General features: G+C 57.7%; 1 protein-coding gene and 1 long non-coding RNA gene across 2 annotated transcripts; one reads left to right on the top strand and one right to left on the bottom strand.

Moving 5' to 3' along the window:
• Window positions 1–1,153: 1,153 nt before the first annotated feature.
• NPTXR (neuronal pentraxin receptor) lies at window positions 1,154–23,122 on the top strand. Its single transcript, XM_042948347.1, has 6 exons — window positions 1,154–1,205; window positions 2,292–3,094; window positions 15,771–15,996; window positions 18,277–18,524; window positions 21,320–21,499; window positions 21,835–23,122. The coding sequence occupies exons 1-6, from the start codon at window positions 1,154–1,156 to the stop codon at window positions 22,057–22,059; spliced, it is 1,734 nt and encodes a 577-aa protein (XP_042804281.1). The 3' UTR covers window positions 22,060–23,122.
• LOC122225138 lies at window positions 11,600–14,339 on the bottom strand. Its single transcript, XR_006205126.1, has 3 exons — window positions 13,720–14,339; window positions 13,196–13,390; window positions 11,600–11,943 (listed from the first exon to the last, which is right to left on the bottom strand). It is a non-coding gene; the product is annotated as an uncharacterized LOC122225138 (long non-coding RNA).
• Window positions 23,123–27,702: the final 4,580 nt, after the last annotated feature.

Below are 27,702 nucleotides of genomic sequence, written 5' to 3'. Positions count from 1 at the left end.
AGCTAGCATAAGGCCCGGCATTTATTGAGGCTTTCCGTGTATTACTGTTATTCCCCATTTTATAGATTGGAAAACTGAGGCACAGAGAGAGGGTGTCGAGAATTGGGAAAGGCATGAGACTTTACCCTCCTTGCAAACTATGTCACACAGCTGGTAATGGGGGCAGTCAGGGCCAGAATTAGGCCTTCTGGCTCCAGAACCCATGCCTTTGACCGCTAGGCAGTCCTGCCCCTCCCTAAGGGGTTTGGAATTTATTCCATAAGGGATGGGGAGCCACCTATGGATTTATAAGCAGGAGAGTGGCCTGTTCCTATCAAGAGGCTTCAAAAGCCAGCCTAGGGGATAAACGGACCAATCTTCAACAAGATGAGACTCCAGCCTCTGGGCCCATTTATCCAACAGTCCTCAAATCTCATGGGCGGCTCATGTAAAAGTGGCACCATTTGGCACCCAAGCCACAGTGGCTCTGCTGCCCTTGGTGGCAGCCCCCTCTCCCAGCCTTCCCTGGATTTTCTGCGACGGTTTCTCCTCGGATGTTTTGTGCGTGTTTCTGTCTTCGCAGAACACGTGTAGAGGTAGCCAGGACTCCCGTGCCTCATGGGTCTCCTCCTGCCTGCCTTTGCCTTCAGAGAGCCTGGCTCACCTCTCCATCAGGGAGATGATGCTTCCTCGAAGCTGTGACGCCGGGCGGGGTTTCCAGGTCACGGCTCCAACGAGTACGAACTCACATCCACGCACATAAGGCTCTGGGGGGGTTCATGTACAGGGCTTGTGTTTTGCTCTGCTCCCACTTTACAGCTCGTGATCCTTGACTCCCAGAGATCCAGGGAGCAGAGCAGGCATCATCCTGGGGCTGGGGGCGGGGTGTGTGGAGCATGTGATCTCAGGATCCCAGTGGTCAAAGAGGGTCCCCAGCGCTGTGGCCTTCTGAGAAATGTTCCGGTCTCTCCCCACCACCAGCTCGACGCAGAGACCACACGGTCGCCATGGTGGTTCAGAGCCCCAGTTTGTGCCTTTCCCCCTGAAGTCAAGAACGCAGGCTAGAAAGGGAGACAGGCCTGGGCGTGGCTTAGGTTCAGGATTGACCTGGGTGTGGCTTTGGCCCATGACTCCCAGGAGCCCCAGCTCCTCTCCTCCACCCTAGGCTGCAGCCATGAACATCCACAGCCTTCTGAATGCCCTTCCAGCCCTGGGAAGCCACGCTGGTCAGAAAACGCCTTGTGGAAAATTGGAGGGGACCTGAACTGTGAAGAATGGTATGATTTTCTTTGAAGTTTTTAATTGCAAAAGTTCATTTGCAACACAATATATATCTATAGACATTTTTGATAGGAGAAAGTAAAAGTCTCCTCAACCGCCCCCACGCCACAGCTCACTCCCATTCCTTCTGGTTCCTTCTAGTGCCTGGTCCACCTGCTCACTGGGGTTTTGCCTTCCTAATATAGACTGCAGTGGGGAGAGGGGGTCTTCTCTGGCACCCCTGAGGACTCAGAAGAGGAAACTTCGGCTACCCTCTGAGATCACAGGAAGTTTTTGTTTCTTTGTTTTTCCACTGTGTGTGTGTGTGTGTGTGTGTGTGTGTGTGTGTGTGCGTGTGTTGTGTCCTGTCGTGTTTTGTTTGTTTTGTGGGAGTGGAGGGGAGTGAACTCTACTCCTTCTTTAGCTTGGAGGTGGCAAGTGACAGGCAGGTGGCCACCGTATAGGAAGAAGGTGGCTCAAAATCTCCAGTCCCCTGTCCCCAACACTGACCTCTTTTCTTTTTCTTCTCCCCACGCCCACCCCACCTCCGTCACCCAGCCTGAGTCCGGTCAGAAGCGCCTGAACTCAAACACTGTTCCAAAGCATCCTAGCTGTGTGACCTTGGACGGCGACCTGACCCCAGTGGGCCTCGGTCCCCTCATTTCCACGGGGAGCACGTCCACCGTGAGGCTTAATTGTGCCCGAGCTTGTAGCTCGCTCGGCACTGGGCCCGGCACGAAGAAAAGCTCCCCGCGAGGTAGCTGTCGGCATCACGGGTTCGGGGAGGGGGCCGGAGCACCGGAGCGGGGCGGGGGGGGGGGGGTCCCCAGGGCGTCCCGCCGCGCGGCCATCGCGTCGCCGCCCCCAGCGCCGGGCGGCCGGGCGGCCGGGCTAAAGCTCTCGCCGGCGCCCCGGCCTCGGCGCCCGGCACGGAACGGGTGCGGGGCTGGGCCACGGCCGGGCCCCGGGGGAGCCGGCGGGGCGGGGCCGCCGCGCCCGCTCCCCCTCCCCGCCGCCCGCCGCCTTCTCCTCCTCGCGCCGCCCGGGCTCAGAGCGGCGGCAGCAGCGGCCGCGGCAACAGCTCCGGCTCCGGCTCCGGCTCCCGCTCCCGCTCCCGCTCCGGCTCCCGCTCGGCCCCGCGCGCCCGGGCCCCGCGCCCCGACCCCGCCGCCGCGCCTGCCGGGGGGCCTCGGGCGCCCCCGCCGCCCGCCTCACGCTGAAGTTCCTGGCCGTGCTGCTGGCCGCGGGCATGCTGGCGTTCCTCGGTGCCGTCATCTGCATCATCGCCAGCGTGCCCCTGGCGGCCAGCCCGGCGCGGGCGCTGCCCGGCGGCGCCGACAACGCCTCGGCCGCCTCGGCCAGCGCCGCCGCCGCCGCCGCCGCCGCCGCCGCGTCCCCGGGCCCGCAGCGCAGCCTGAGCGCGCTGCACGGCGCGGGCGGCTCGGCCGGGCCCCCCGCGCTGCCCGGGGCGCCGGCGGCCAGCGCGCACCCGCTGCCGCCCGCGCCCCTCTTCAGCCGCTTCCTGTGCACGCCGCTGGCGGCCGCCTGCCCGTCGGGGACCGAGCAGGGCGACGCGGCGGCCGGCGAGCGCGAGGAGCTGCTGCTGCTGCAGAGCACCGCCGAGCAGCTGCGCCAGACGGCGCTGCAGCAGGAGGCGCGCATCCGCGCCGACCAGGACACCATCCGCGAGCTCACCGGCAAGCTGGGCCGCTGCGAGAGCGGCCTGCCGCGCGGCCTCCAGGACGCCGGGCCCCGCCGCGACGCCATGGCCGACGGGCCCTGGGACTCGCCGGCCCTCATCCTCGAGCTGGAGGACGCCGTGCGAGCCCTCCGGGACCGCCTGGACCGCATCGAGGTGAGCGCCGCGCGCGCCGTCGGGGGCGGGACGGCGGGGGTGGGAGGGGCCGCTCGCGGGCGCCCCGGGGAGGCCGGCCGTGGCCGACGCCGTGACCGAGGCTCAGGGGGCGCGCGGGAAAGGCTCGTTCCGCTCCCCTTTTCCTCCAGGCACCCTCTGCCGTAAGCCTCGGTTTGGGCTTCTGCGAAATGGGCGTGAGTGCCCGCTTGTAGTGAGGATTTAGTAAAATGTAGGTATATGAAAATGCTTGGCCCGTCCTAGGGCCTCCTTAGATGCCCGTCTCATTTCTTTCTTCCAGACCCCCCCCCCCCCCCCCCCCCCAACGCGGGACCAGTCCCACTCACTTCCTGTGGTCAGGAGATAGGAAGCGCTGTCCAGGGGACTGGGGAACCTGCTGTCCTGCCGAAGAGCAGGGAAGGGAGTGTCCCACAAGCCAAATCCGGCTGCCCCTCAGTGCTTCCCATCCCCGTACCCCGCCACCCCCCACCCCCACCCCACCCCACCCCCCGCCGCCGCCGCCCCGGGCTCAGACCGCGGGCCCAACCGCAGGAACTTAGCGCTGGCCTAGCCTCTACCGCCCGGCAGCCAGCAGCTCTGGGGTGGGGACTGACCAGAGAACAGGCTCTCCCGCGGGCTCCGTCTCCACACACCCCTTTCAACGGTCCCTGGCTCAGGTCAGACACAAGGGATGTAACAAAGGGAGTCGGCTCTGGGCTGTGGTGTGATTCCGCCACCAGGGTTTTCTCATTTGAAGTCTCCAGACCCCACCCCCCCCCACCTCCCTGTGAAAACCCATTTGGGACCCCTGGAGCCAGAGCTGGGCAGACTAGGAAGGACAGACAGCTGCAAGGCACTGACCACCCCCCAGCCATCCGTGATTTCCAGATGGCAGGGAAGGGGGTTAGCAACAAAACTGAGTCTGTGGAAAGAGACGGGGAGAAAGAGGCCAAAGGCTCCTTTAGTATTTTCCCCCAACCGGGTGCACCTGGCGAAGGCAGAGGGAGGAGAGGCTGGAAGGAAGGGAAGGCAGAAGGAGGAGAGGCTGGAAGGAAGGGAAGGCAGAGGGAGGAGAGGCTGGAAGGAAGGGAAGGCAGAGGGAGGAGAGGCTGGAAGGAAGGGAAGGTAGGGACTCCCCCCCCTCCTCATGGCTCTCGCAGATCAACCTCCGGCCCAGCGGCACTAAATGATGCCTGTGTGGAAGGCTGGCCATTGCCGTGGCCCAGTGGCCCTCCAGGGAGTCTGTGCAGGTGTCAGCACCCGCCTCTGGTGGGAGTCGGGGGGGGGGGGGTTGTCACATGGCAGCCAGGCCATCACAGCCAGCCCTGTCATCTCACTGGTGAGACACTTGGGGCTCAGGGCCCTCCTAAGGTGAGTGACAGAGGAAGAAGGAGAGCCCAGGAGGCTTGTGTGCCGGGCCAACACCCCCTGTTCCTACGTCACCTCTGGGGCATTTCTAGGATGCGAGAGCCAAGAGCAGGGAGATAATCAGAGAAACACTGAAGCACAACTGTGAAGGGGAGCCTCAGTTTCCCCACCTGTGCAATGGGGACAGTAATGTCACCTGCCTCGTCGGGGCGTTAGGAAGATGAAGTGAGTTCATCTTTGTGAACGGCCCAGAACGGCGTCGGGCAGAGATGTGCTCCATGAACTTGAGTGATGGCTATTTTTATCATTAAACAATCATATTGCTAATTTTTCAAGTAGCCAAAGATCAAAATGGGAACAAACCCCCCCCCCCCCCTTTTAGGAAAGAGTTTATTAATGTCAAAAAAAGAAAAAAAAAGATTCGGTTTTCAGTAAACTTCCTCTTGCCTGCCCCAGCCCCTGCCTCCACACCCAGATGGCACCGTGGTTCCTCCCACGTCTGGGGCTGGCAGGGCTGGGCTTGCCCTGGACCTGTTCCCCCAGCACCTGTGCATTTGGCAGGGTGGGCTCCCCTCCAGTTAGCCTGCTGAGGTTGGGGGGGTGGGGATCCTGGTGCCTGGGATTTGTCACCAGACCAGCCTGCCGGGTTGGGAGAGCCCTGGCTTCCCTACACACGCCCCTCCTGCTTTCTGAGCGCAGTGGACTTGGAGGCAGGAAGGCGGGGGTCTGCTTGCCCACCAGATCTGCCTTCTGGGCCTGGCAGCCCCAGAGCCAATCTCCCTGGGGTCTTTGGGAGGGACTGGGGTCTGGACCCTGACAGTTGTGGGGTCAGACTCCTGAGCTCAGCGGAACCGCGTGCTCTCTTTAGCTACTGTCGTCTTCCTCCCCTCTCTTCATCCGGTATCCTCAAAAGCTTGCCCCCAGATTCTCAGGGTCTGTTTTCTCGCCACTCACCTCTCTCCCCTTACAGCTCGCTGCACGTGCTCTGAGGCCGTCACCCAAGACGATCAATTGAATGGGAACGATTCTGTCCTTACCTTGATGAACGCCTCTCCAACATCTGACCCCAGTGATCATTCCCTCCTAAAGATCTCCGGGCCCTTGGCTTCTAGACACCTCTTACCTGCTCTTCCTCCCTCTCTGCTTCTGTGTCCCATTTCGGGGTCCTCCTCCTTTATCGGTCGCACCCCTCCTGGCTCTCTTCTCACTTTCCCTGGGTGAACTCAGCCACACCCGGAGGCTCCCAACGCCCAGTCCACTGTGGTGCCCCAGCCAACTTCGTCCAGCCCAGGTTTCTTTCCGGAGCTCCAGACCGGTAGATCCAACCGCTTCCTGAGCACCTCCCTCTGGACGTCACACTGGCCCCCTGCCCTCATGGTGCCCCAACCTGGACTCGGGTCCTCCGCCGACCCGCTTTTCAGGTGTGCTCTGATAAGCCATGGTTAGTTCCTGCCCTGCCCTCCTTCCAGTCGACCTCACCTCTCTTGCAGCAGCCTCCTCAGTTGTCTCCCACTCCAGGCACACCCCTCCATCCATCTTCCTTAAGCCCCAAGGATCGTCCTTAAGCCCATCACGGGGCTTCCTCATGGTGCAAACCCCTCAGCCTGCTCCCAGGCTCTCATTACAGAGCTGGCCCGTCTCCCATTTCCTTCTTGCCTCTGCCCAGATTACCCCCAGAGTAGCCATACTCATCAGCCAAGAGTCTGCTCTGAGGACACCTCCTCCCAGAGGCCCTCCCTGATTGCACACTGACCTTTTCCTACCCCCATTCCTGCTCCCGCAGCCCTCTGCGCATCCCTGCCCGTCCCCACCTGGCACGTCTCTGTATCACCCCCTCCCTCACCCCACCAGCCCTCTACCAAAGGGGAGGGAAGGTCACACTGGCCCAGCCTCTCCTCGAGGCCTCAAGTGAGAACCATGTTTGTGAGCCTAGGAGAAATTATTTATCTTCTTGCCTGTGTTTTTGTTTTTGTTGTTATGGTCGTGGCTGTTGATGGAAAAAAAGTCAAAATGTGTTTTGGGGGGAAAAATCGCGTTTAATTCCACCATTTCATCCATTTTTTTCAGCCCCTGCTGGTCCTTTACCCAGATGTAGACATTGTTCCAGAATTACCGGTTGCTGGTAATTACCGTTTTAATGATGGCCATGATATGCTGGAATCTATCTCTGGCTCCACCACCCATCACTGCTCTGACCATCTCTTCTCCTTTGCTGGAGACGTAGGTTGTTCCTAATTATGTTTCTTCTAGATGCTCATTGCAGGATCAATTTCATGCAGATAGTTTTTTGTTTTTTTTTCTTGTGAAGTCGGTTGAAGTATTTCTTTAGGCTGAATTCCCAGGAGAGGTATTACTGGGTCAGAGGATATTGATTTTTTATGGCTGTGGCCAAGAACCACTTTCCAAAAGGGTTGAACCATTTACATGGCAACCAGCCACGCATACATGTTCCAGGGTTCCTTTTTTTTTTTTTTTTTTTTTTGCATTAATTTAATGTATGTGGAAAATGAAGCTTTCAGATTGATTCCGTCAGCAGTGCTTTGTTTGACTAAACCACATCCTTCACCCGGCCTAGCAAGCTGGTCGCCTGCCTCCATGTTGGGGTGGAAAGATGGGGGTAAGGAACACCCTGACAATGGTCACAGGGGACCCTGGCCTTGATAACAATTATAGCTCATGCTTGCTGAGCACTTACTGTGTGTCAGGCACTGGGCATTATCTCATTTAATCCTCATCAAATCTCCATAAGGGAGGTAACCATTTCATCCCCCTTGTACGGGTGAGGAAACCAAGGTTCAGAGTGGTTCAGCAATTGGCCCAAGGTCGCACAGCAGGGGAGCCTGTCAGTGTCTGGTTCCAGAGCCCTTGGTCGGCATCATTTTCTCTAGACCCATCTGGAGAGGTCAGACCTTATCTACCTTCAGGAAGAGTGGGAAAGGCCGGTGGGGGGGCAGGGCCTCTTGCTAGACGGTGCCCCGGACGGTTTCTGTGCCAGAGCCCCCAGAGCCAGAGTGATGAGGGCCAGTCCCCAAAGGCTTGTCCTGCTGGCCAGCAGGACCGGCAGAAGACTCACGTGGAAGTTTTGCTAATAATAAATAACAGTATTAAGTAACACTGATTAGCTCATTCAGTCTTGGGGCCTGTGAAATGGGCTGTACACGCTCCCCTCTTACAGATAAGGACGTGGAAGAACCAGAACCTGACAACCCGCCCCACCCCTGCCCCACCCCCACCCCCACCCCACCGCCACGCGCCGGCTTCAGCTTCCGCTCCGTGAAATGATAACAGCAGGCCAGATGTTCGCGAAACACCTTTCAGCTCGAAATGTTCTCCCAGGTAGTGAGGCTGGTGGCATAAAGTGGAGTTCTTTTTGCTTGTGACTCTAAGCTCTTTACTTCCCTCTCTGTTTTTTTTTCAGTTTTCTAATCTGTAAAGTGGGTGGAAGGGGGGGGAGGCTGGATCTGGGCCCGGCCCTTTGGGCTCTACGTTGGGAGTTCTTGGGCGGATGCCTCCTGCTTAGGGATTGGCGGTGGCGGGGGAGAGGGGGGGAGAGTTGAGGGGGGTTACATGTGTGTGCGGCCCTCACCGAGCCCCCACCCACCCACTCCCAGGCCTCCAGTTTCTGAGGGAAATCTGCAGAGAAACGCAGCGCCTTAGAGAATCTATCGGTGCCTTTTCTAAAGTCTGTTGCTTTTTTTTTTTTTTTTTTTTTTTTTTTTTACACGTTGCTGCCCATTCTGGCAGCTTCTGCTCTGTGAGGGCTGGTTCCCTGACCCTGCCTCTTTTGGCCGTGAAGGGGGCTGGCACGCTACAGCAAGAGGGGTTCTGCCCCTTGGCCTTCTGTTTGAGGATAGGGATCCTCGGTGCCCACCAGCCGCCTGCAGCCCCAGGTGGCGCCTCTCCCTGTGGCTGGCCTCCCCCATCTCTAGGTGATACAGCCCCACTGCACAGCCCTTAACCCCTACTCCTGCCTGTGCCACGCCTTTGTCTAGCAAGACACCTGGTGTTAAAAACCCCGGTTCTGCCACCTGTTTGCTGTGACCTCAGAAAATTCCTTCTTCTCTCTGATCCTCAGATTCTCCATCTGTCAGATGTAAGGGGTGCGCACGGCGCTCCGAGAAGCCAGCTTGCCCCGTCGTACGGTGCCCTGGTGGCCTCCCGTCCCTGGCAAGCCTTCCCCCGGGGGAGGAGGCCCTTCCTGCTGTTCTAAGCTTGGCAGGCGCTACGTGAACAGAAGGCAGCACCTAACCTGGGGGATTTTTTTTTTCTTTTGAAGTATATCTTCTATTCGAGATACGTAAGAGCTCACGTCTCTCACTTACAAAACACACAAATCTTAAATGTGCAGCTCAGTGCACACTTACGTATGGACGAGAGCACCGCTCAGATCGAGAGCAGGACATTTCCAGTGTCCCTGAAGGCTCCTCTGGGACCCCTGGAGTCCCTACTTCCCCAGACTGCCGCATCCCTTGATGTCTGGTGTTTCTGTTGTACGCGATGGCTGACATTTGATCGTGGGGCAGGTGACGGTGGCTTGTGATTTTTTTCATGCCGTGTAGTGTTTTGGTGCATAGACACGCCTACATTTACTTACCCTTCCCCTGTGGATGGACATCCGGGTGTTACAAATAAGGCTGCCATGAACATTCTTGTGACATCTTTTGGTGGTGACAAGCCCTCATTTCTCCTGGATACATCCCCAGGAGTGGGTGTCTGGGTCCGGGGAGAGACATTTACGTAGCGTTTAGGAGGTGATGCCAAACACTTTGCCGAAGTGGCAGTAAGCGTTTACATGCCCACCTGTGTGTGAAGCTTGCCAGCCTTGGTGTGGTTATTTTTAAAACCCTCCCCGTTCTGGTGGGTGTGCAGTGAACTTACTGTGGTTTTAATTTGTGTTATCTCTGATGACTCACGATGTTGAGCACCTTTTCTTCTGTTTATTGGCCATTTTGTGGAGTCCTTGCCTATGGGAGGCGGAAAAAGGTCAGGCAGGGGCTGGCGCTCCTCACCAGGTGACAGTGTGGTGGGGTTCCCCGAGGACAATCTCGGGCGCACGGTCCCCCCCATAGAGCTCTAGCGGCAGGGGCTGAGACAGCCAGCCCGGGGTGGAAACACTTATGTGCCCCCACATGCCCCTCATTTGACTCCAGGGGAAGCTGAGGCCCAGAGAGCCTGAGTGACTGAAGGCCACACAGCACGGCAGAAGCTGAGCTGAGCTCACAGCCAGGATTTTCTATTAAAATGGGCTGGGAGGGGGGAAGGGGGATCCCCAGTCTTTGCTGTAGATGTTTGGCCCCGGGCCCAGAAGTATATGGACAAGCAGGGCCCGAGAGGGAATTCTGTGGCAATGCAGCCCTGGACAGGGAGCACTTGAAGGGAGAGGCAAGGGAGCCTGGGGTTGGGGGTGACCTATCACTTAACTCTGAGGCCTCAGAGCCCAGGACCGAAGACCAGTCCGGCCTCTATTTCCTGCCCCTTCACCGCTGGGTACGTTGGAGACACAGGGCCTGCTGGGAGAGGCCTGCCCTGACTCACCTTGACCCCTGCCGCCCCGCAGAGCCCGTGCCTCCATGAGGGCTCTCGTGCTGTCACACCCCCCAGTCTGCCTCCCCCCCACCCCCACCCCAGCTGGGAGCACGGCCCATGCCCAGTGCAGGCCTCGTCCACCTCTGGAGCCATTGCACCTGTCACTCAGGAAGAGGCAGCAGGGCATAGGGCACCCTCTGTGCCAGCCTTTTCTAGGGGCCTTCCAACTGAGTCCCCATAAGCACCATGGGACTTTTAACTGCTCCCATTTCTCAGGTGAGTACACGGAGGCTCAGAGGGGTTGACCTTGCCCAGGTCACGCAGTGGGGATTTCCCTCTTGACAGCCGGCTCCAGGCCCCCCCCCCCCCCGCCCCGCACAGTCACTACTCACTGTGCTCTCCTGCCCCTCAGTAGCCGCAAATAATAATGGTTATAACCATTTATCAGTCACTCGTCGTGTGACAGTCTTCACGTATGTTCTTTCATTTTGTCGTTACTTATATTCCAGAAGGTAGAGACTATTATTATCCCATTTTATTTTATTTTTTTCACTTTTTTAAAGTTTATTTTTGAGAGAGAAAGACAGACCGTGAGCCGGGGAGGGGCAGAGAGACGGGGAGACACAGAATCCGAAGCGGGCTCCAGGCTCCAAGCTGTCAGCACAGAGCCCGGGGTGGGGGTTGAACTCACGAACCGCGAGATCATGACCTGAGCCGAAGCTGGACACTTAACCAACGGAGGCACCCAGGCGCCCCATTATCTCCATTTTAGAGTTGAGGAAAGGAGTTGGGCAGCTTGTCCAGGGCCACAGATCTAGTAAGCGGGGAGCCTGGGAATGACGCTGGCCTGTCTGATGTGAGTCGTGCCTGTGCTCGTGACACCGAGTCGCCACAGCGTATGTGGATGGGTGGACGAATGAGTGAGGGAGGGACTGAGTGAATCGAGACCCTCAGTCTCTCCACAGAAGCCCTCTTTCTTCTCCCTTTGGAACATCTTGGATCAGGTGTGGGGAAAGCTGCCATCTGGAGGGTGAGCAGGCTTTGGCGGGGGGAGGTGGGGTGGGAACAGGAAGTGTGTTCTTAGCAGAAGGAACAGAATGTACGGAGGCCCTGGGGTGAGAAAGGAGCTGGGGGCCGTTGGTGACTTTAGGTGGGAATGAAGTGTAGCCTGCAGGGGTGGGGAGTGAGGGCTGAGCGTAGAGGGGCTGGGACTTTATCAGTGGAGGAAGGGAGCTATTGAAGGATTTTCGGCAACATGGTTGGATTTGCAGTTAGGCAGCTGCCCCCGGCTGCGGTGCGGAGAAGGGCCAGTGTAGGAGCTGAGGTGACGGTGGCCCGGACTAGAGAGGGACAGAGGAGCCAAGTAAGGCTACCATTAAGATTCAGGGTTAGATTCTACGCTCAAAGACTGCTTTTGGACTTTTGCCTGTTTTGTTTTTTTTTATCTTGAGAGAGAGCGAGCGAGCAGGGGAGGTGCAGAGAGAGAGAGGGAGAGAGAGAATCCCAAGTAGGCCCCACACCATCAGCGTGGAGCCCGACGTGGGGCTCAAACCCACGAACTGTGAGATCATGACCTGAACTGAAACCAAGAGTTGGGCATTTAACCGACCGAGCCACCCAGGCGCCCCTTTCCTGCTTTCTTTTGTTTTTGTTTGTGTTTGAAAGAAAATCAATGCAGAGTATCTGAGACATACACCGAGGTATAAAGAACACCGTCCAGGTAGGGATCCAGGCTCAAGAAGAACCAAAACGTTTACAGCCAGCTCACGCCCCTGAGAGCCTCCCAACTCCCAGCCCCAGACCGCCCACCCCCGAGAGAGGGTCACCTCTGTCCCAAACTTGTATCCGTCTGGCCCCTGTGTTTCTTCCTGCTTTTACAAATCCATGGTTGGGTTGGAATCTTTGCAACTTTGTATAAACGGTATGTAGCTGTTTTCTGAGACTTACTTCTTCTCTCACTGTAATGGTTAAACAAACAGATTTATGGTCGGAGTTGGAGCAGGGTGGGTCCCTTCAAGAGATAATCAAGTAGTAATAATAATATCATCCACACTTGCAGAGCCCTTCGTAGCCCAGCTCTACCCTAAGGGCATTATGTAACTCAATTATCACTAATATGCTAGGAGGTATTATTGCTGTACCCTTTCGGCTGGGAAAACTGAGGCACAGCAGCTGTACATAAGGTCACCGGGGCTGGTGGAACCGAGCTGAGCCCAGCAGAGTCACGCGAGACTTGGGGGTGGTCAGGTGGGGAGGCGAGTGAAGCTGGTTCTTTTCCACCCTCCCGGCTGCCCCTGGAGCCGGGCCCTGCGTTGTCTGGGGGGCGGGGGGTGGGGGGTGAGCTGTGCACTGAGGTCCAGCACCCTCCCTCTGCTCCCCACAGGAAAGGAACAGACCCCATGTGGGGACAAGGCGGCTGGGGTCTTCCCTGCATCTTCCCAGCCTCAGAGCCACCCGGCCTGGGCAGGTCCCTCCCATCCGGGCCCCCTCTGTGAGGCTGCCGCCCTCCCCGCCCTGCCCCACGGTCTCACATAGCCTTCCAGACCCTCCCAGCCTTTTCGTGGCCACTAGAACCACTTCCGCTGGCCCCCCTGGCAGGCAGGGCGGCCGGCTTCGTGCCCACTTGGCAGCCCGAGACCCACACTGCGAGGGAAGAATGGGAACAGCTTCTGGAATCAGAAGGGCCTGGGCTGGGGTTCTTGCACCTCGCTGTCTCAGTTCCTCCATCTGTAGAGTGGGCCTCCTCACCTCCCCAGATCGCCGAGAGGGCTGTGAAGTGTTCGCGCGGTGCTTCCCTGGTGCGGGACCTGGCACGCGGTAGTGACAGCAGTGACGGCGGCGAGGACAACTCCTCTGCCCGCCTCCTCCCTGCCGAGCGCTAATGAGCCCAGCCCGTTAGCGCTGAGCTGGACCGGGACCCCGGCGCTGGCTCAGGGCCTGTGTGCTTACACCGAATCCCACGCAGACTCCCAGTGCAACAGCCTGTGGGCTCGGAGCCCCCCTTTTCCTGCCTCTTCGGGCCCTGAGTGGGGGGTGATGGCATCATCATCCCTCCCCCCCACCTTGGGCCAGGGGCCCGATTGGCATCAGCCGGGAGCCCACGCGGCACAGCCTGAGCCCGCAGCAGATGGGGAAAGTGGGGGGGAGTCGTGTTCTTCTGATTCAGACACCGGGGTGGGGAGGGGGCCGCACACGATCTGGAGAGCCCACCTCCTCCCTGGCCTTCCTGCCGGCGGCAGAGCTGGTGGCTCCGACAAAAGAACAGCTTGCACGCCCGCTCACCGCAGCGTCTGTGTAAATAGCAGTAGACGTCCTGTTCCCTCCTGCCAGGCCCCTTCTCCCTCCGCGGGAGGAGGACGCTTTGCTAGAGAGTGCCAGAGGTATCGGCTTTGCCCGGCCCCGCTGCTGTAGAAAATCCAGAAGGACCTCTGCCTCAGTTCCCCCGTCGGTGAAATGGGGGCAGGAAGAGTACCAACCAAAAAGGGCGGCTGTGAGGACTGAGGAGTAAATACGCGTGCAGTGCCAAGGATGGGCCTGGCACGCGGTCTCACTCAGATGTGTGCCCTTCGTGCCAAGCTTGGCACTGTGGAAAGAGGGAAACTGAGGATAGAGGGTGCCGGAGCCCAGAACACCCAGCCAGAGTCCCCCGACCCCCCCCCCCCCCCGCCATTGAGACGCAATGCTCTCTATGCCCTGCACACCTCAGCCCAACGTTTCCTGGAAGTTCAGCCTACCTCAAATGCAGCGGGTGGCTGGCCCTGTCACTCCATGGGCTGTCGGGGTCCAGGGAAGCTTCTGGAGGTAGTGAGCTCTTCGTTGGCCGATATATCCAAGGCTCACAGTTTGCGTTCTGCTCTTATAGTCCAGGAGGACCTGTTACTTCACTCTGCCATTCTTACATCTGTCCTGGGGCTGGTTGTCCCCATGTTACAGAAGGGGAAACTGAGGTTTTGTTTTTAGTCACCCAGAGTCAGGATTCGTAGGCACCCAGGGAGTCAGCAGGAGCCCTCCAGATAGGACACGGGAGGTTAGTGTAACGGGTGGGGTCAGGTGCGCTGGGGCTGCTCATCCGCCGCCCGCCCACCTCCCTCGGCCTGCAGCCCAGCCCAGCCCAGCCCGGCCGGCCAAGCAAGCGACTACACAGAGGACGGACGGATGGATGGCTGTGCCCTCTTACGTGGGACGTGGTGGGGGATAAAGGTGGCTTGGTCTGGGCCCTTCTCCTGCCCACCGTCATTTAATCCTGACCACAGCTCTGCAAGCTGGGCATTCCAAGTCCTTATTTTATAAATGAGGGAAAATGACCCCAGAGAAGTTAGCCCACCTGCTCCCATTCTCAAGGTGGAGTGACAGAACCACGCATCAGTCCCCCTCCCCCAGCTCCTCAGCGTAAGGTCCTGGCAGCTTCTCTCAGGCACCGCCCTCCCCCCCCCCCAGCACTTTGAGGCGGGGGACACATTTACCCCCTCATCACATGGCCAGAAAACAAGGCTCAGAGAGGCGAAGGGATCCACCCAGTCTCACCCAGCAAGTGGGCTGGGCCAGTGGGGGGCCAGGGAGGGGTGCTTGCCCCAAGCCGAGGGGCCGTCCCTGCGAGGCACAGGGCACCTTGGTTGTCCATTCGACCCTCAGCTGTCTCTCCAGCACCCCGTGCCCTGCCCGCGGTAGGCGCTCACCATTTACTCCCTCACTTACAGATTCGTGAGAACTCAGTGAGCTCGGGACTGGGGCTAAGCCTGCGGACAAGGCCCGGGGCTGACTGAGCGGGAACTGCCTGGGCCTCTGGGGATGTGGAGGAAGCCAAGGGGACAGAGAAGGTCTAATTTGGCTCCTAGAAGCTCGCTGAATTATTAATTTTCTACTGATGCTCCCGGTGCCTGCCAGAGACTACCCCCTCCCAGAGTCTGGACGTGTGGCCTTGCCTGCCTTCTTCCACCCCAGAAGGGGCTTCCTCCAGCAGGAGAGGGGGAGGAGAGCCCCCCCCCCCCCCCCGCTGGCTCCTGTCCCAATTCTCCTGCCCACTGGGGTCTTAAGACAGGAAGAGGGGGACTCTAAACACTTCGTCCTCACCCCAGGCAGGATGAGGGTGTCAGAGACCAGCTTAGAACACTCTGCCCTAGACAGTAACTGCAATAACCAGGCTCTGTTCATTGGCGTTAACTGCCCAATCATCCCCCAACCCTTCTAAATAGATACGCTTGTCCCCTGTTGCATGTGAGGAAACAGGGGTTCAGAGAGGCGGAGGCATTTGCCTAGGGTCACACAGCAGATTGGTTCTTGAGCTGGATTTGGGCCCCGGGTTGTCCGACTCCAGAGCCTGTGACTTGAACCACATGCTAGTCAGGAATGGGCGCACCATTGCAGCTGTATTCCAGAAGCCCCTGGTTTGTGCCCCTGCATCTATCTGCCCAGTGCCCACGCAAAGCCTCTCACCGTCTTAGAGAAGCTTGCCGAGTGAATGAGTGAAGACTGTCCATTCCTTTAAAGACCCATCAGTGTCCAGTCTTTCAGTTAAGAAGGACTCAGCAGTGGCTCTCAGCCCCGATGGCAACATCAGACCCACCCAGGGGAGCTTTCAGAGCTCTCCACTGCCGGCCCCCGACCCCACCATAGGCTGACATGTTCTTGAGGTCAGCTCACCATCACTTTGCATATGGAGACGCTGAGGCTCACCTGGGGTCAATCACCAGGGGTGGGTGGTAGGCATCTCTGAGCCCCGTGTCTCTTTCCTTCCTCCCTGCAAGTGACCTCACATGCCCCCCTTTTTTTCCTGCCCCGTAAGCAGCAGGAGCTCCCGGCCCGTGTGAACTTCTCAGCCGCCCCAGCCCCTGCGCCCGCGGTGCCCACCGCCCTGCACTCCAAGATGGATGAACTGGAGGGCCAGCTGCTGGCCAAGGTGCTGACCCTGGAGAAGGAACGCATGGCTTTGAGTCACAGCAGCCACCGGCAGCGGCAGGAAGTGGAGAAGGAGCTGGATGCGCTACAGGACCGCGTAGCCGAACTGGAGCACGGTGGGTCCTGGGCCCCGCAGAGGGCATAGCAGGCGAGGCCTTGGTTCTCAGATGGGTCCTCAAAGTGGCAGATTCACTCGAAAACGTTTTTATGCTCTCCAGAGGCTGAAGCTAGATGGGATGGCGGGGGAGGAGGCTGCAGAACCCAAGAGGGTGAGAATAATTGGGGAGTGTCGTCATGATTATTATTTTTAACGGTTAGCATTTTCTGGCACTTACGTTCTGGGAGTGGGCTAAGTACGTGACACGTCAGCTGGGTTAACGTTCACAAACCACACAGGGATGGTGTGTTATTATCCCCATTTCACAGAAAAGGAAACCGAGGCTCAGAGAGGTCAAGTGACTTGTCCAAGGTCACACAGCCAGTGAATGGTGGATCTGAACCTCAAAGTGGGTCTCATGCCAAAGTCCATGCATTTAACCACCCCACAAAGCAGCACCTTCAGTGAGTCCAGATTTTGTCACTTGCTAAACACCTGGGCCTGGCGCTTCCAGGGGTCAGGGTAATGGGTAGTCCACGGGTATGAGCATCAAGGGGACCTGGCTCCGGGCTCCACAGCTGTCACTGGCTTGCGCTGAGACTTTTGAATTTTGCTTCCTTTCCGCAGGCCTCGTTTTCCTCATCTGAAATACGGGGATTTAGGACTCAGGAGGTCTCAGGGAACTCTCATCTTTGAAACCTTGGGAGGAGCATCCTGTAAGAGGCTTACAGACAAGTTAGGGGGAATCCTGAGTAATTGTCTGGGACTGGCTTAGATGGGGACAGAAGTTTCAGAGAAGGAAATCCAAGAGGCTGAAGGAGGTGAGCCTCAAGCTAGTCCTTGCAGGCAGAGGTAGAGTCAGTTGTGGAGTGGAGGGGCCATAGCAGGGGCACAGCTGAAGGCAAGGCTTGGCCTGGTGGGTTTCCGGCTGGAGCACAGAGACAAGAAAGACAAACTCATCCCTCCTCAGTCCTGCCACTGGCCCCCCTATACTGCATCTTCTAAGGGATTGGGGGAAATGCCCCCTCCAGCGGCTGTCGGGCAGAGAAGAGGGAGGCAACTAGGCTGGATGTCTGTATGCCTGTGGGCAAGTCCCTTCTTGGGACTCGACTTCCTCATCTATGAAACAGGCTTCAAGGAAGGGACTGTCACCGAGCCCCTTCCTCTCTTACCATGATGCATCATCACATCAGCCTTCACCCCAAGCCCCAACCGAACCTGGGAACCTGGGTCCACCATTCCCAGCCCTAACCCCCTAACCCCAGCCCTCAACAACCAGCTGGAGGAGGGGAACTCCTATCCCAGAGGTGGGTGTGGTGGGTGTCACCCCCTGCCCACAGAGATGGTGACTCCCCAGTCTGCCCCTGCAGAAAGCCCTCTAATACTTAAGGCATAGAATCCCTGAAACTCTGTGCTGCCCTGGATATCAAGGAATCCCAGGATGATCCTGTTCAGATCCCAGCTTTGCCACTTCCTAGCTGTGTAGCCTTGAGATTACCTAATCCCTCTGTGCCAAGGTTGCCTCATCTGTAAACTGAGGATTACAACAGTGTCCATCTCATAGGGTTGTCATAAGAATGAAGGAGGTCATGTATGTAAAGGCTCTTAGGACAGTGCCTGCCATGCAGAAGGCACTGTAGAGCGGTTGTTAAATAAACAGGCAAAGAGGGGCACCTGTGTGGCTCAGTTGGTTAAGCGTCCAACTTTGGCTCAAGTCCCGATCTCACAGTCTGTGAGTTCAAGCCTCGCATTGGGCTCTGTGCTGACGGCACAGAGCCTGCTTTGGATTCTCTGTCTCCCTCTCTCTCTCTGCTCCTCCCCTGCTCATGCTCACTCCCGCTCTCTCTCTCTCTAAAATAAATATTTAAAAAAGTAAACAATAGGCAAAGAACCCCAAACAATGATCATTGGAATAGTTAACATTTGTCGAGCATTTACTCTGGGCCAGGCCCTTTACATAGTTTGTCCCACTCAACCCTCACATAAGCCTGAGAGGGAGGAATTCTTATTTATGCCATTTTACTGAGCAAACTAGGGCCGAGAGAGGTGAAGTTGAATTGTGGAAGGTCATGTGGCTGGGAAGTGTGGAGCCCGGATTTGAACTCAGGACGTCTCAGGTCCAGAGCCCTTGGACTTTAACCACACCCGTCAATACAATGGCAGGGTAGAAAAGGCTGAAAATGCACCTGGTACATGGCAGATGTTCAGGGACTAGTAGCCCTCATTCTACAGTCCGCACTGCCCATCCCCATCAGTGGCCACTGATCCCCACCATGACCACCTCGCCCACTCCCCTCAGGGTCCTCAGCCTACAGCCCCCCAGATGCCTTCAAGATCAGCATCCCCATCCGCAACAACTACATGTACGCCCGCGTGCGGAAGGCGCTGCCTGAGCTCTACGCCTTCACCGTCTGCATGTGGCTGCGGTCCAGGTCGGGTGGCAATGGCCAGGGCACACCCTTCTCCTACTCCGTGCCCGGGCAGGCCAATGAGATTGTGCTGCTGGAGGCGGGCCACGACCCCATGGAACTGCTGATCAACGACAAGGTGAGTGGAGGCTGGGAAGAATGGGAGGAAAGTGGGGGCCGGGTGACCCTTCCAGGAGCACCTGCACTGTGCTGGGTCCCAAGCCTGCGGGCCCTTTGAGTTCTCCTGCTCAGCAGCTTCAGCACATATGAAATGCCTACTGTGTGCTAGGCTGGGTTCTAGGAGTACAAAGACAAGCCAGACCTGGGGCTGGCTGCAGAGGGGCCTGGATCCGAGAGCTGTAAGTGATGGCATGTCCATTTACAGAGGAGACCTGTGGGGCTTCCCCAGTGACCCAGCTGTAGGAACATGGCTACAGATATCTGTCCCAGGGCGCTGTCTCTCTCATGGGCAAAGAGAGAAGCCAATGAGGCCCAAGGACCTACTTGGGGAGGGAGCGCTGGTGGACTCCTTGCCCCCGTCCTCCTCTGCAGCTCCCCCTCTGCCGCCCTCCTCATAGGGAGAGTAGAATGGGCCATGGTCAGGCCTGAATGCTGGATGTGAATTCTGGTTCTGCTGCTTACCCTCTGTGTGACATTAGACTGGTCACTTACACGCCCTGTGCCTCAGTTTCCTCATCCGCCAAGGAGGACTGGCAGTAGTCTCTACCGTGGGGTTGTGGTGAGAAATGAGTGGCTTACATACATGTAAAGGGGTGTGAGCAAGCCTAACATTTAACAAGCTTTGAGCCACGTGAGCTGTTGTTATTATTCCAGGCCCAGTGCTCATAAGCACTTTACTCACATTATCACCCTTGACCCTCCCAACAGCACTGGGAGGTAGGCACCCTTATCATTACCATTTTGCACATGGAGAAGCTGAGGCTCAGAGAGGGCAAAGAATGCACACAGGCCCACACAGCTGGTGAAGGGGTGCTGATATGATTCACGGTTTTGGGCTGCAGAAACCCCCCGTGAACCCCTCCACCGTTCTATCCTTGGGCCACCCATCTTCCCCATGCCTGGACCCCCAGCCCCACAGCCCTCCCTGCGCCTATCTGCAGGGCAGGACAAGGACATGGGGGAGTGGTGTGGCAGGGGCACGGTGATTGAGCAGAAGAGGGAGTGTCTTATCACCCTCATTCCCCTCAAATATCCTCCTTCACCTGCCATATTGCTTTGGGATTTGCAGCCATGGTGGTCTTTTAAGACCCCCCTGGAAATGTAGGCACCACCTACCACACCCACTCGTGACCAGCCCACAGCCACATAGATCTGCTAGGAGTGGTTGTCACCCATCAGAACCCAGCTCAGCAGGAGGTGTCTTTCATGGGTGTCCGGGAGGAGGATGAAGAAGAAGGAGATGGGCCCAGGGGACAGGAGTTTCTCTTGTAGCCCAGTAGGTCTTAAGAAGCCTAGGGTAGGGGCGCCTGGGTGGCGCAGTCGGTTGAGCGTCCGACTTCAGCCAGGTCACGATCTCGCGGTCCGTGAGTTCGAGCCCCGCGTCCGGCTCTGGGCTGACGGCTTGGAGCCTGGAGCCTGTTTCCGATTCTGTGTCTCCCTCTCTCTCTGCCCCTCCCCCGTTCATGCTCTGCCTCTCTCTGTCCCAAAAATAAATAAAAAACGTTGAAAAAAAAAAAATTTTTAAAAAAAAAAAGAAGCCTAGGGTAGCTGGACAACATCTAGATCCTGCTGCCATGTCCCCTTCATACACCCCCTGGCTGCCATCCTTGGCCCTGCGCAAGCTCAGCACTCAGGTCTCTGCGGAAAGGATTCAGCACCCTGGACAGGGCAGTGAACAGTGCTATTCCAGGAACCTCAAGAGTCCTTTTGAGGGTCAACTTCAGGGATTACTCCGTTCTCCTTTGATTCCAGCCTCTTAGCCTTTGATGCTACTGTGCCCCCAACTTGCTGGGATGGTCAGATGCATTGTCCTTCCAGATGTGTTTGAATGCCGTGTCTGCTGTTCCCACACCTGCCTCTTCCTATGGGCCTTCGCAGCCTCTGTACCTCCCAAATGGCCCCCGGTATTTTGTCTTGTAATGTTGCCCTGAAGCTCTTCCCTCCCGTGCAGACTCAGACTCATTTATAGCTGGGACCGGATCCATATCCCCAGTGTCCAGAACAAGGCCTGGCCCCAAGCAGGCCTCAGATAGTGTTGTATTCAAGTGTGATCTCAGAACTAGGTGATGAAAGAGCCCCTCGGGAGTCCCAAATCCACAGGCAGCAAGTACCTTTCATCTCACGGGCCAATTTGAATCAATCACCAGCGGCTTTCCCAGAGCCCTGTGGTAGGAAAGATCCTGAGGCTGAGCCTAGGTTCGTAATTGATTAGCCATGTCTGCCTTGAGTGGAGGAGCCAGAGGTGGCCACACATTTGCCACCCTTTGCCTGACCTCCTTACTTCACAGATGAAGAACTGAGGCCCAGGGAGGAAATATCAGCCTCCCCAAGGTCCCACGGGAGGTTGGTGGGGAGAGCCAGGGCTGGGTGCCAGTGCCCAGCCTCAGACTCCAAGGCTCATTCCGCCACTGCCAGTGTGAGCCCAGCTGCGTGCCAGGCACTGTGTGAGGTGTTCAGAGATGGTGAGATGTGGCTCCCGCCCCGCACCCTGTAAGAGGGTGAATAAACTAGCTGGAAACACCTGAAAACCAGTACCGAAGAGTCCCTTGTGATCTGAGAGAAGCTGCCTGGTTAAGTTGTGGGGAAAGAAGAAAAAGCGATCCGAAAGATGCTGGGCTGGGAGGAGTGGGAGGGTCAAGCCTTGGGTCAGTCCCGGGAGAGAAGAACACGGGTCTCCTGGTCCCCCCGCCTCCTCACTGGTCCAGCCTTGGGACTGTGGCACCTCTGACCTGGGGTCGCGGGACCTATGTCCAGGTGGCCCAGCTGCCTCTGAGCCTGAAGGACAATGGCTGGCACCACATCTGCATCTCCTGGACTACGAGGGACGGCCTGTGGTCTGCCTACCAGGATGGGGAGCTGCAGGGCTCCGGTGAGAACCTGGCTGCCTGGCACCCCATCAAGCCACATGGAATCCTTATCCTGGGCCAGGAGCAGGTAAGGCTCAGGGTGGTATGGGGGCATGAGGCCTAAGTAGATATCTCACCCAGGGCCCCGAGAAGGAGGGGTTAGGTAGAGGGACCCTAAGAGCACAGCAGTGATCACTCAGTCTGACCCAGCCATTCTGCAGGTGGGCAAACTGAGACCCAGAGAGACTAGAGACCTGCCCAAGGGGCTGGAACCTTGGGGACAGGGATGGAACTTGGGGACGGGGCTAGAACTTTGGGGACGGGGCTTCAGCAGGACCTAGGCCCTGATTGAGTCAGCCTGTCTGTCTTTCCCCCTGCCTCACTCCATGTCTCTCTCCTTTCTCTGCTTCTCTCTTGGCCCAGGATGCCCTGGGTGGCCGGTTTGACGCCACTCAGGCCTTCGTGGGTGACATCGCCCAGTTTAACCTGTGGGACCACGCCCTGACACCTGCCCAGGTCCTGGGCATTGCCAACTGTACCGGGCCACTGCTGGGCAACGTCCTTCCCTGGGAAGACAAGCTGGTGGAGGCCTTCGGGGGTGCAAAAAAGGCTAACTTTGATGTCTGCAAGGGGAGGGCCAAGGCATGAGGGGCCACCTCATCCAGGGTCCCTCCCTTGCCTGCCATTTTGGGGACCTTATTTTGGGGGCACACATTCCCTCCTCAGCCTACCCACACACTGCCCCCCCTCCTGCCCTGCTCCTGGCCGTGCCTCCTGTTTCCCCCACCTATACCTACACCTCCAGAATGCCCTGCCCTGCTATGGCTGTCCCCTAACCCCACTTGGACGGGGACAAGCAGCTCAAGCCAACAGGTCAAGCCTGGGGTGAGTCCAGGACCTGGTGGAGGGTGGTAACAGTGCCCACAGCTCTGTCCGCTCTCTTGGCATTAGACTAGAGCTGTCTCTTACCCCCACCCACCCTGGCCCATCAGCCATGTCTGATTCCACTGATCTCAACAGCACATCCCACCAGGTTGGGGGGGGGGGGGCGGGAAGGGCCTGCTATCTCAGTGCTCCTGTCCCCCATGCAACAGGCCTGGCCCCATCCCCTTCAGGGCCACAATAAGCTCTAGAGCTGTCCCCTCAGCCTAGAAGGGCATGACAGAGACATAGGAGACTCAGACTCACCCCTCCTCCATCTTTCCACCAGTTGCCCCTGAAGGGGCAATGGGATCTTGATGGAGCCTCCCGAACCCTCTCTTCTTCCTCTTTCCTTGTTTCTTTGTGTGCAGTGGTTTGAATGTTGGTTCCACGCCTGGCCCACCCCCACCTCAATTTCCAGGACATTCCCTTCCCGGCTCCAGCCTGAGGGATCAAGACCCTAGGAGGCCAAAAGGCCATAGTCACCCCTTGTGCTCGCCCACATGTGTGCTAAGTGGCAGGTCCCCTCTCCTCCTCCGTGCCCAGGACAGGACCTGGGCCACTTCACCCTGGCCTAGGAGCAGCTCGAGGCAGAGGCACTGTGCCCTGGGCCCCAGGCTATGGCAGAGTCGCATTACCTAGCCCTTCTGCATGGCCCTGCAGCCTCTGGGGGAAGGAAGGCAGGAAGGAACTGAGCAGGCAAAGAGTAGAGAAGGGTGGAGTGGTGTGCAGAGCGCTGGCTGAGAAGGAGGAACCCATGGTTCCTAGCCAGCCCCGCTGCTAACCTGCTGTGTGGCCTTCTGTAAGTCCCCGCTCTCTCTGGGCTCGTCTTCTTCATTTGTGAGCTGAGGCCCTTGCTGTGGTCATTGCTTAGAGCTCTCCAGATCAAACGTGAGATTGTCTGTGATTCCACATGGACAGGGTGGGGCCAGCCTGAAGCTGCCTAACAACCAGGGGACGTAGCAGGGGTAGATTCTGAGAGTTGGCAACAGATGGGATCTGGCTGGGCATGGGTCAGGGTCAGCAGCTGGCTCCAGAGAGTCAGGGGCAAGGGCAAGGGACTAGGCAGGCCAACTTCATGCACAGATTGTAAAAACCAGCTTTTCTGGATTCCAACGCCCCCCCCCCTCGCCCCGCCAGCCTGGCACCCTTGCCTGTTTGAGAGTGTCTCACCCTGAGTCCTCACCGATTCCCCCAAGAGAGTAGAAGGATGTAAAAGCTGAGTTAAAGCCACCCAGTCTGACCTCTTGCTTGTATAGCTGGGGAAGAGCTCAGAGAGGTCAAATGACTTGCACAGGATCACAGAGCCCAATGGGGCAGAGCCAGGACTAGAACCCAGGGCTTCTGAATCCCTCTTCAGGCCTCTTCCCCTCCTATGCCATTCTGCCTGTCCACGAGTGTCTTCGAGTCCAGCCTTCGCCTGAGAGGATGGACGTTTGGGAGGTCAGAATGCTTTCCAACACGAACATCTTCCCTGATGATGCACAGAAACATCTTGGCATCTGGCCCCGCCAGGAAGTAGGGGGGAGGACAGGTGTGATCTCCAGGCACTCTGGCAGGAATGGAAAGCTGAAAAGGCAGGTGTCCCTTCTGCCAGTCACCTACCAGGTGTCTGGGCAGCTGCAGGCTACCGGGCTCGAGCAGGTACAGGTGCCTTTTGCCCCGCTTTCTGTTCCCCGTCTCTGCTCCCCGCCAGCACGTAACCTGAGGCATGAGCTGTAGGCTGTGGGGCCGTTGCTGTGGAGGCTTCTCCAAAACTTGTTGCCGCCACCTCCCAGATCCTTGTTTCCATTTCAAGAGCACAAATAGACCGTTGGGCACCTCCAGCCCAGCTCCCCCTAGAAGAAGCAGCGATGGCGCGCTTCTGCCAGAGACAGCTGAGACCTAGGTTGCCCCGGTAACAGCCAATGACAGCCCAAGTGCTGGGTCAAGCGTCTCTTAATGACATATGCTGTTGCTGGGGTGACAGCGGAATTCAGAACTCAGATTTCGGGGACACTGGGCCTTATTGGGTTTCTGTTATTGTTTTTAAGGAAGCAGCTTTTGTGGAGGCCTGGGGGGAAAGAAAGGGTCTTAGGAGGAAAGTGACAGAACTTGTTTGATGGCTGAGCCCACCCAGAGGCGTCCTCCCAAGTCCTTTGTGCTTTGTCATGGTCATAATGAGACATCTGACCTCGGTCCTGTGCTGAGTCACCCTGGTCAGCCCTCCAGAGGGAACAGGAACAAACCCGAGGCGTCAAGGTGCAGGCCGTGAGTCCGGGCCATCGGCGAGTGGCCTGGGTGACCATTTCCATTCCAGGAAGATGCAAGCCTGCTGTCCCCACCCCTCCTTCATCCATGGACCGCTCTTCACCTCTGCCCAACGCCTGCCGTTTGGACTCCAGTTTTGGTCTTGTTCAGCTGCTCCTGGGCACAGCCGAGAAGACGGGGAAGGAGGAGCTAGAAATGTCGCTCGGTTGTGTCCCTGAGCTGCTGTGGCTATAACGACGGTGCCAGAGCCCGTGTTCCTTGCAACCTTGTCAGGCGCTGTGCTGAGCACCTCGCATCATCTCATTTATCCTCCCAACACAGTTATGAGGTTGCAACGGTTTGGGGCCCCATTATACAAGGGAGGGAACTGGGGCACAGAGAGGTTAAGTAACTTGCCCAGTGTCAATCAGGTGGCAGAAGATGGAGTCCAGCATTCAAACCAAACAGGTTGCAAAGGCGCGGGCACCCCTGCTCTCTGTAGGCAGTGACACTTAGCATCGTTGCTCCGGGTGGATTTTGGCCTGAAGAGATGCTTGACCCCATTCACTACCCTCACAGGGTTTGTGATGGAGGCAGAGGCCCGGGATGGGCTGGCCCCAGGGCCAGGGTCCCCTTGGGTGAAGCCATGGGAGGGGTCTCAGCCCCTTCAGGGAACATGTGCCTCTGAAGTGTGCCCGCCACCTCAGCCCTCCTGGCTTGAGTTTCCAGGAGAAATGAAAGGGAAGAGGAAGCTGGATAGTCTCCCAAGTGTCCCAGGCAGGGAAGGGGGAAAATGATGTTTCTCAAACTCCTGCTTTGGGCCAAGCCCTGCGCCAGGTGCTTCACAGCTCTTATCTGCCAGATCTCCCCACCTTTGTGGCACGTTGTACCCCCAATCAACATCCCAAGGGGGCCGATCACCTTGCCATAATTGTGCATGACCTTGGACCACAGCTTTGGGCAGGAAGGATTCTTCAAGAGGCCCACGCCTCGTTTTACAGATGAGGGAAGGTGAGCGCCCCTCGGAGCCACCCAGCCGGGACCCCTGGAGACCTGATCTCAGCTTTCTGACTCCCCACAACGCAGTGGCCCCTACCCCCGCCCCCCCAAAATTGGGTCCCTGCTCCTCTACATTTCCCAGCACCTTGCCCTGAGCGGACTGGAGAAGGGGTCCCCTCCCAGAGATGGGATCATTCTCTTCCCCTCTGTCACAGCTGCGTGCCACCCCGAATCCCACCTCACCCCTGCTGGGTGGGGAAGGGGCTCGTGTGGGCCCAGGCTGAGCAGGGAGTGAGCGCGTCCAGCTGTCCGACACTGTGAAACTATTGTACCCTCCTGGTGACCCACCGCCCCCTTCTCCTTGCCCAATTTTGTACATAAAGTGACATGAGATGCAACGTGCGTGTGTGTGTGTGTGTGTGTGTGTGTGTATGTGTATGTGTATGAGCTATGTCATGGGTTTTTGTTACTTTTTTGTTTTTGTAAATTTGAATGTTCAAAATAAACAATGTTTACTCTGAGGCTCTTCTTCCAAGGGCGGGCTAGCCTGGGGTGCCGGGCGGGACAGAGCAGGTGGTACGCTGGTGTCCCATAGCCGCACCCAACCCCACTTTTGCCTCTCAAACAAAGAGTCCTGCCAGCTCCCAGGTGCAGACACACCCCGTTTCCCAGGATTTATGCAGGAAGGATGTAAGTCCCACATGGAAAGTGTCCCAGTTCTGATAACTGGGCTTTGGCCTCATTCCCGACATCCCATCCCCACCTCGTGCCCCAGTTTTGGGAACCAGGTCCCTGACTTGTTCCCTGAGACCCAGTCTGCCTGAATCACTTGCCTGGACCCCCAGAGCCTTGCCTCCCTTGGGTCCTAGAGAGATGGGGTAGGAGAGAGGGAGGGACTCGGTTGTATTTCAGCCTGCCCCTGCTCCACAGTCTACCTGGATCCCTGTGACTCGTTCGGCCTCTAGGCTGGACTCTTAATGTCAGGGTCTGCTGCCCCCACGCCCCCTTCCAGCACCCACGCTACCCCCAGGAGGCCTTGATCTGGTCCCCAGCCCTCCCTGTCCACCCCATCTTGGGGGCGCGGCCTCCATTCTCCTGCTCCATCAATGTTGTCACTGCTCATAGCTGGGCCATGTCCTCAGACAGACCCTGTGAAACGCCAAGGGCCCAATCGGGTCGGGGGGGGGGTGGGGGTCATTCCAGTAGGACATGCCTTCCCAGACTTTTCCAAAGTTTCCCAGATTTCCCACCTAAGTGACCTCACCCCGTGAGGACCGGAGGGTATATAGCCGGAAGCAGCACTTGAAACAGGAAAAACGTATCTGAGGCTTGTCTGAAGAGCTCATGTGCTTCCTTCATTCTCCGAAATGAATCCAGATTTGTTTGAAAATATTGCTTTTAATTACTTTCCACTGAACAGAACGAAGCTGCCGGCAGATACTTTGTTTATCCTCTCTTGTTCTGATTTACTTACAAACACCCTCTCTCCCTCTGTCCCGCTCAGCAGGCCGTGCCCAACCCCGGTGTCATCCCTCTGCCCACCTGCTTCGTGCCAGCACCTGCCCAGCTGAACCCCGAGGCAGAAAAGCACGGGGCTCTCTGACCCGCGCTGACGCTCATTTTAAACCCATGGCCGGAGATCTCCAAGAGGCGTTTCTGCCCGCCCCGCGATCTCAGCACCTGCCTTGTGTGAGGGGCTTGCTCGCCAAAATGGCTAAAAAATCACGCCCTCCCTCTCTCCTCGGACCGCCTGGAGCCCTGCCCCCTCAAGGGTGGCCTTACCCCATAGCCCACTGACGAAACCAAGCGATCGTCACCTCCCCAAGGGTGTCCACAAAGTTGCACATTCTCTGACTGCCCTCCTGCCACTCGGAGTGATCTGTCCCTGCCCTTATTAGGGGTCCTTGTGTACCCCTTCGCCCTCTCAAGAACGTCTCTCCTGAATCACCGACTTCGCCTTGTCTGTTTCATCATTCCAACAGGCTTGTGAATATGCCCTTGTATCTCAAGCAAAATTCCCCCACCCCAAGCCAACACCCTCCTTCGGCTCTTGGTCTCTCTTTGCTGCTTTCACTGCAAGCCTTCTTGAAAAAGCCGGTGTGTCAGGGTCCCCAAGACCACCCACCCTCAGGTGGGATGATT

The sequence above is a fragment of the Panthera leo genome, chromosome B4 (assembly GCF_018350215.1).
Source record: "Panthera leo isolate Ple1 chromosome B4, P.leo_Ple1_pat1.1, whole genome shotgun sequence".
Taxonomy (NCBI): domain Eukaryota; kingdom Metazoa; phylum Chordata; class Mammalia; order Carnivora; family Felidae; genus Panthera; species Panthera leo.
The sequence above is the reverse complement of the archived record's forward strand: the minus strand, read 5'-3'. Positions and strand labels throughout refer to the sequence as shown.

Bases quoted from the DNA above. Each gene is read 5' to 3' on its own strand.
- NPTXR (XM_042948347.1), top strand. From the start codon at position 1,154: ATGAACATCCACAGCCTTCTGAATGCCCTTCCAGCCCTGGGAAGCCAC. The intron at 3,095-15,770 runs GTGAGCGCCGCG...CCCCGTAAGCAG, and splicing joins ACCGCCTGGACCGCATCGAG to CAGGAGCTCCCGGCCCGTGT. The intron at 15,997-18,276 runs GTGGGTCCTGGG...CACTCCCCTCAG, and splicing joins CGTAGCCGAACTGGAGCACG to GGTCCTCAGCCTACAGCCCC.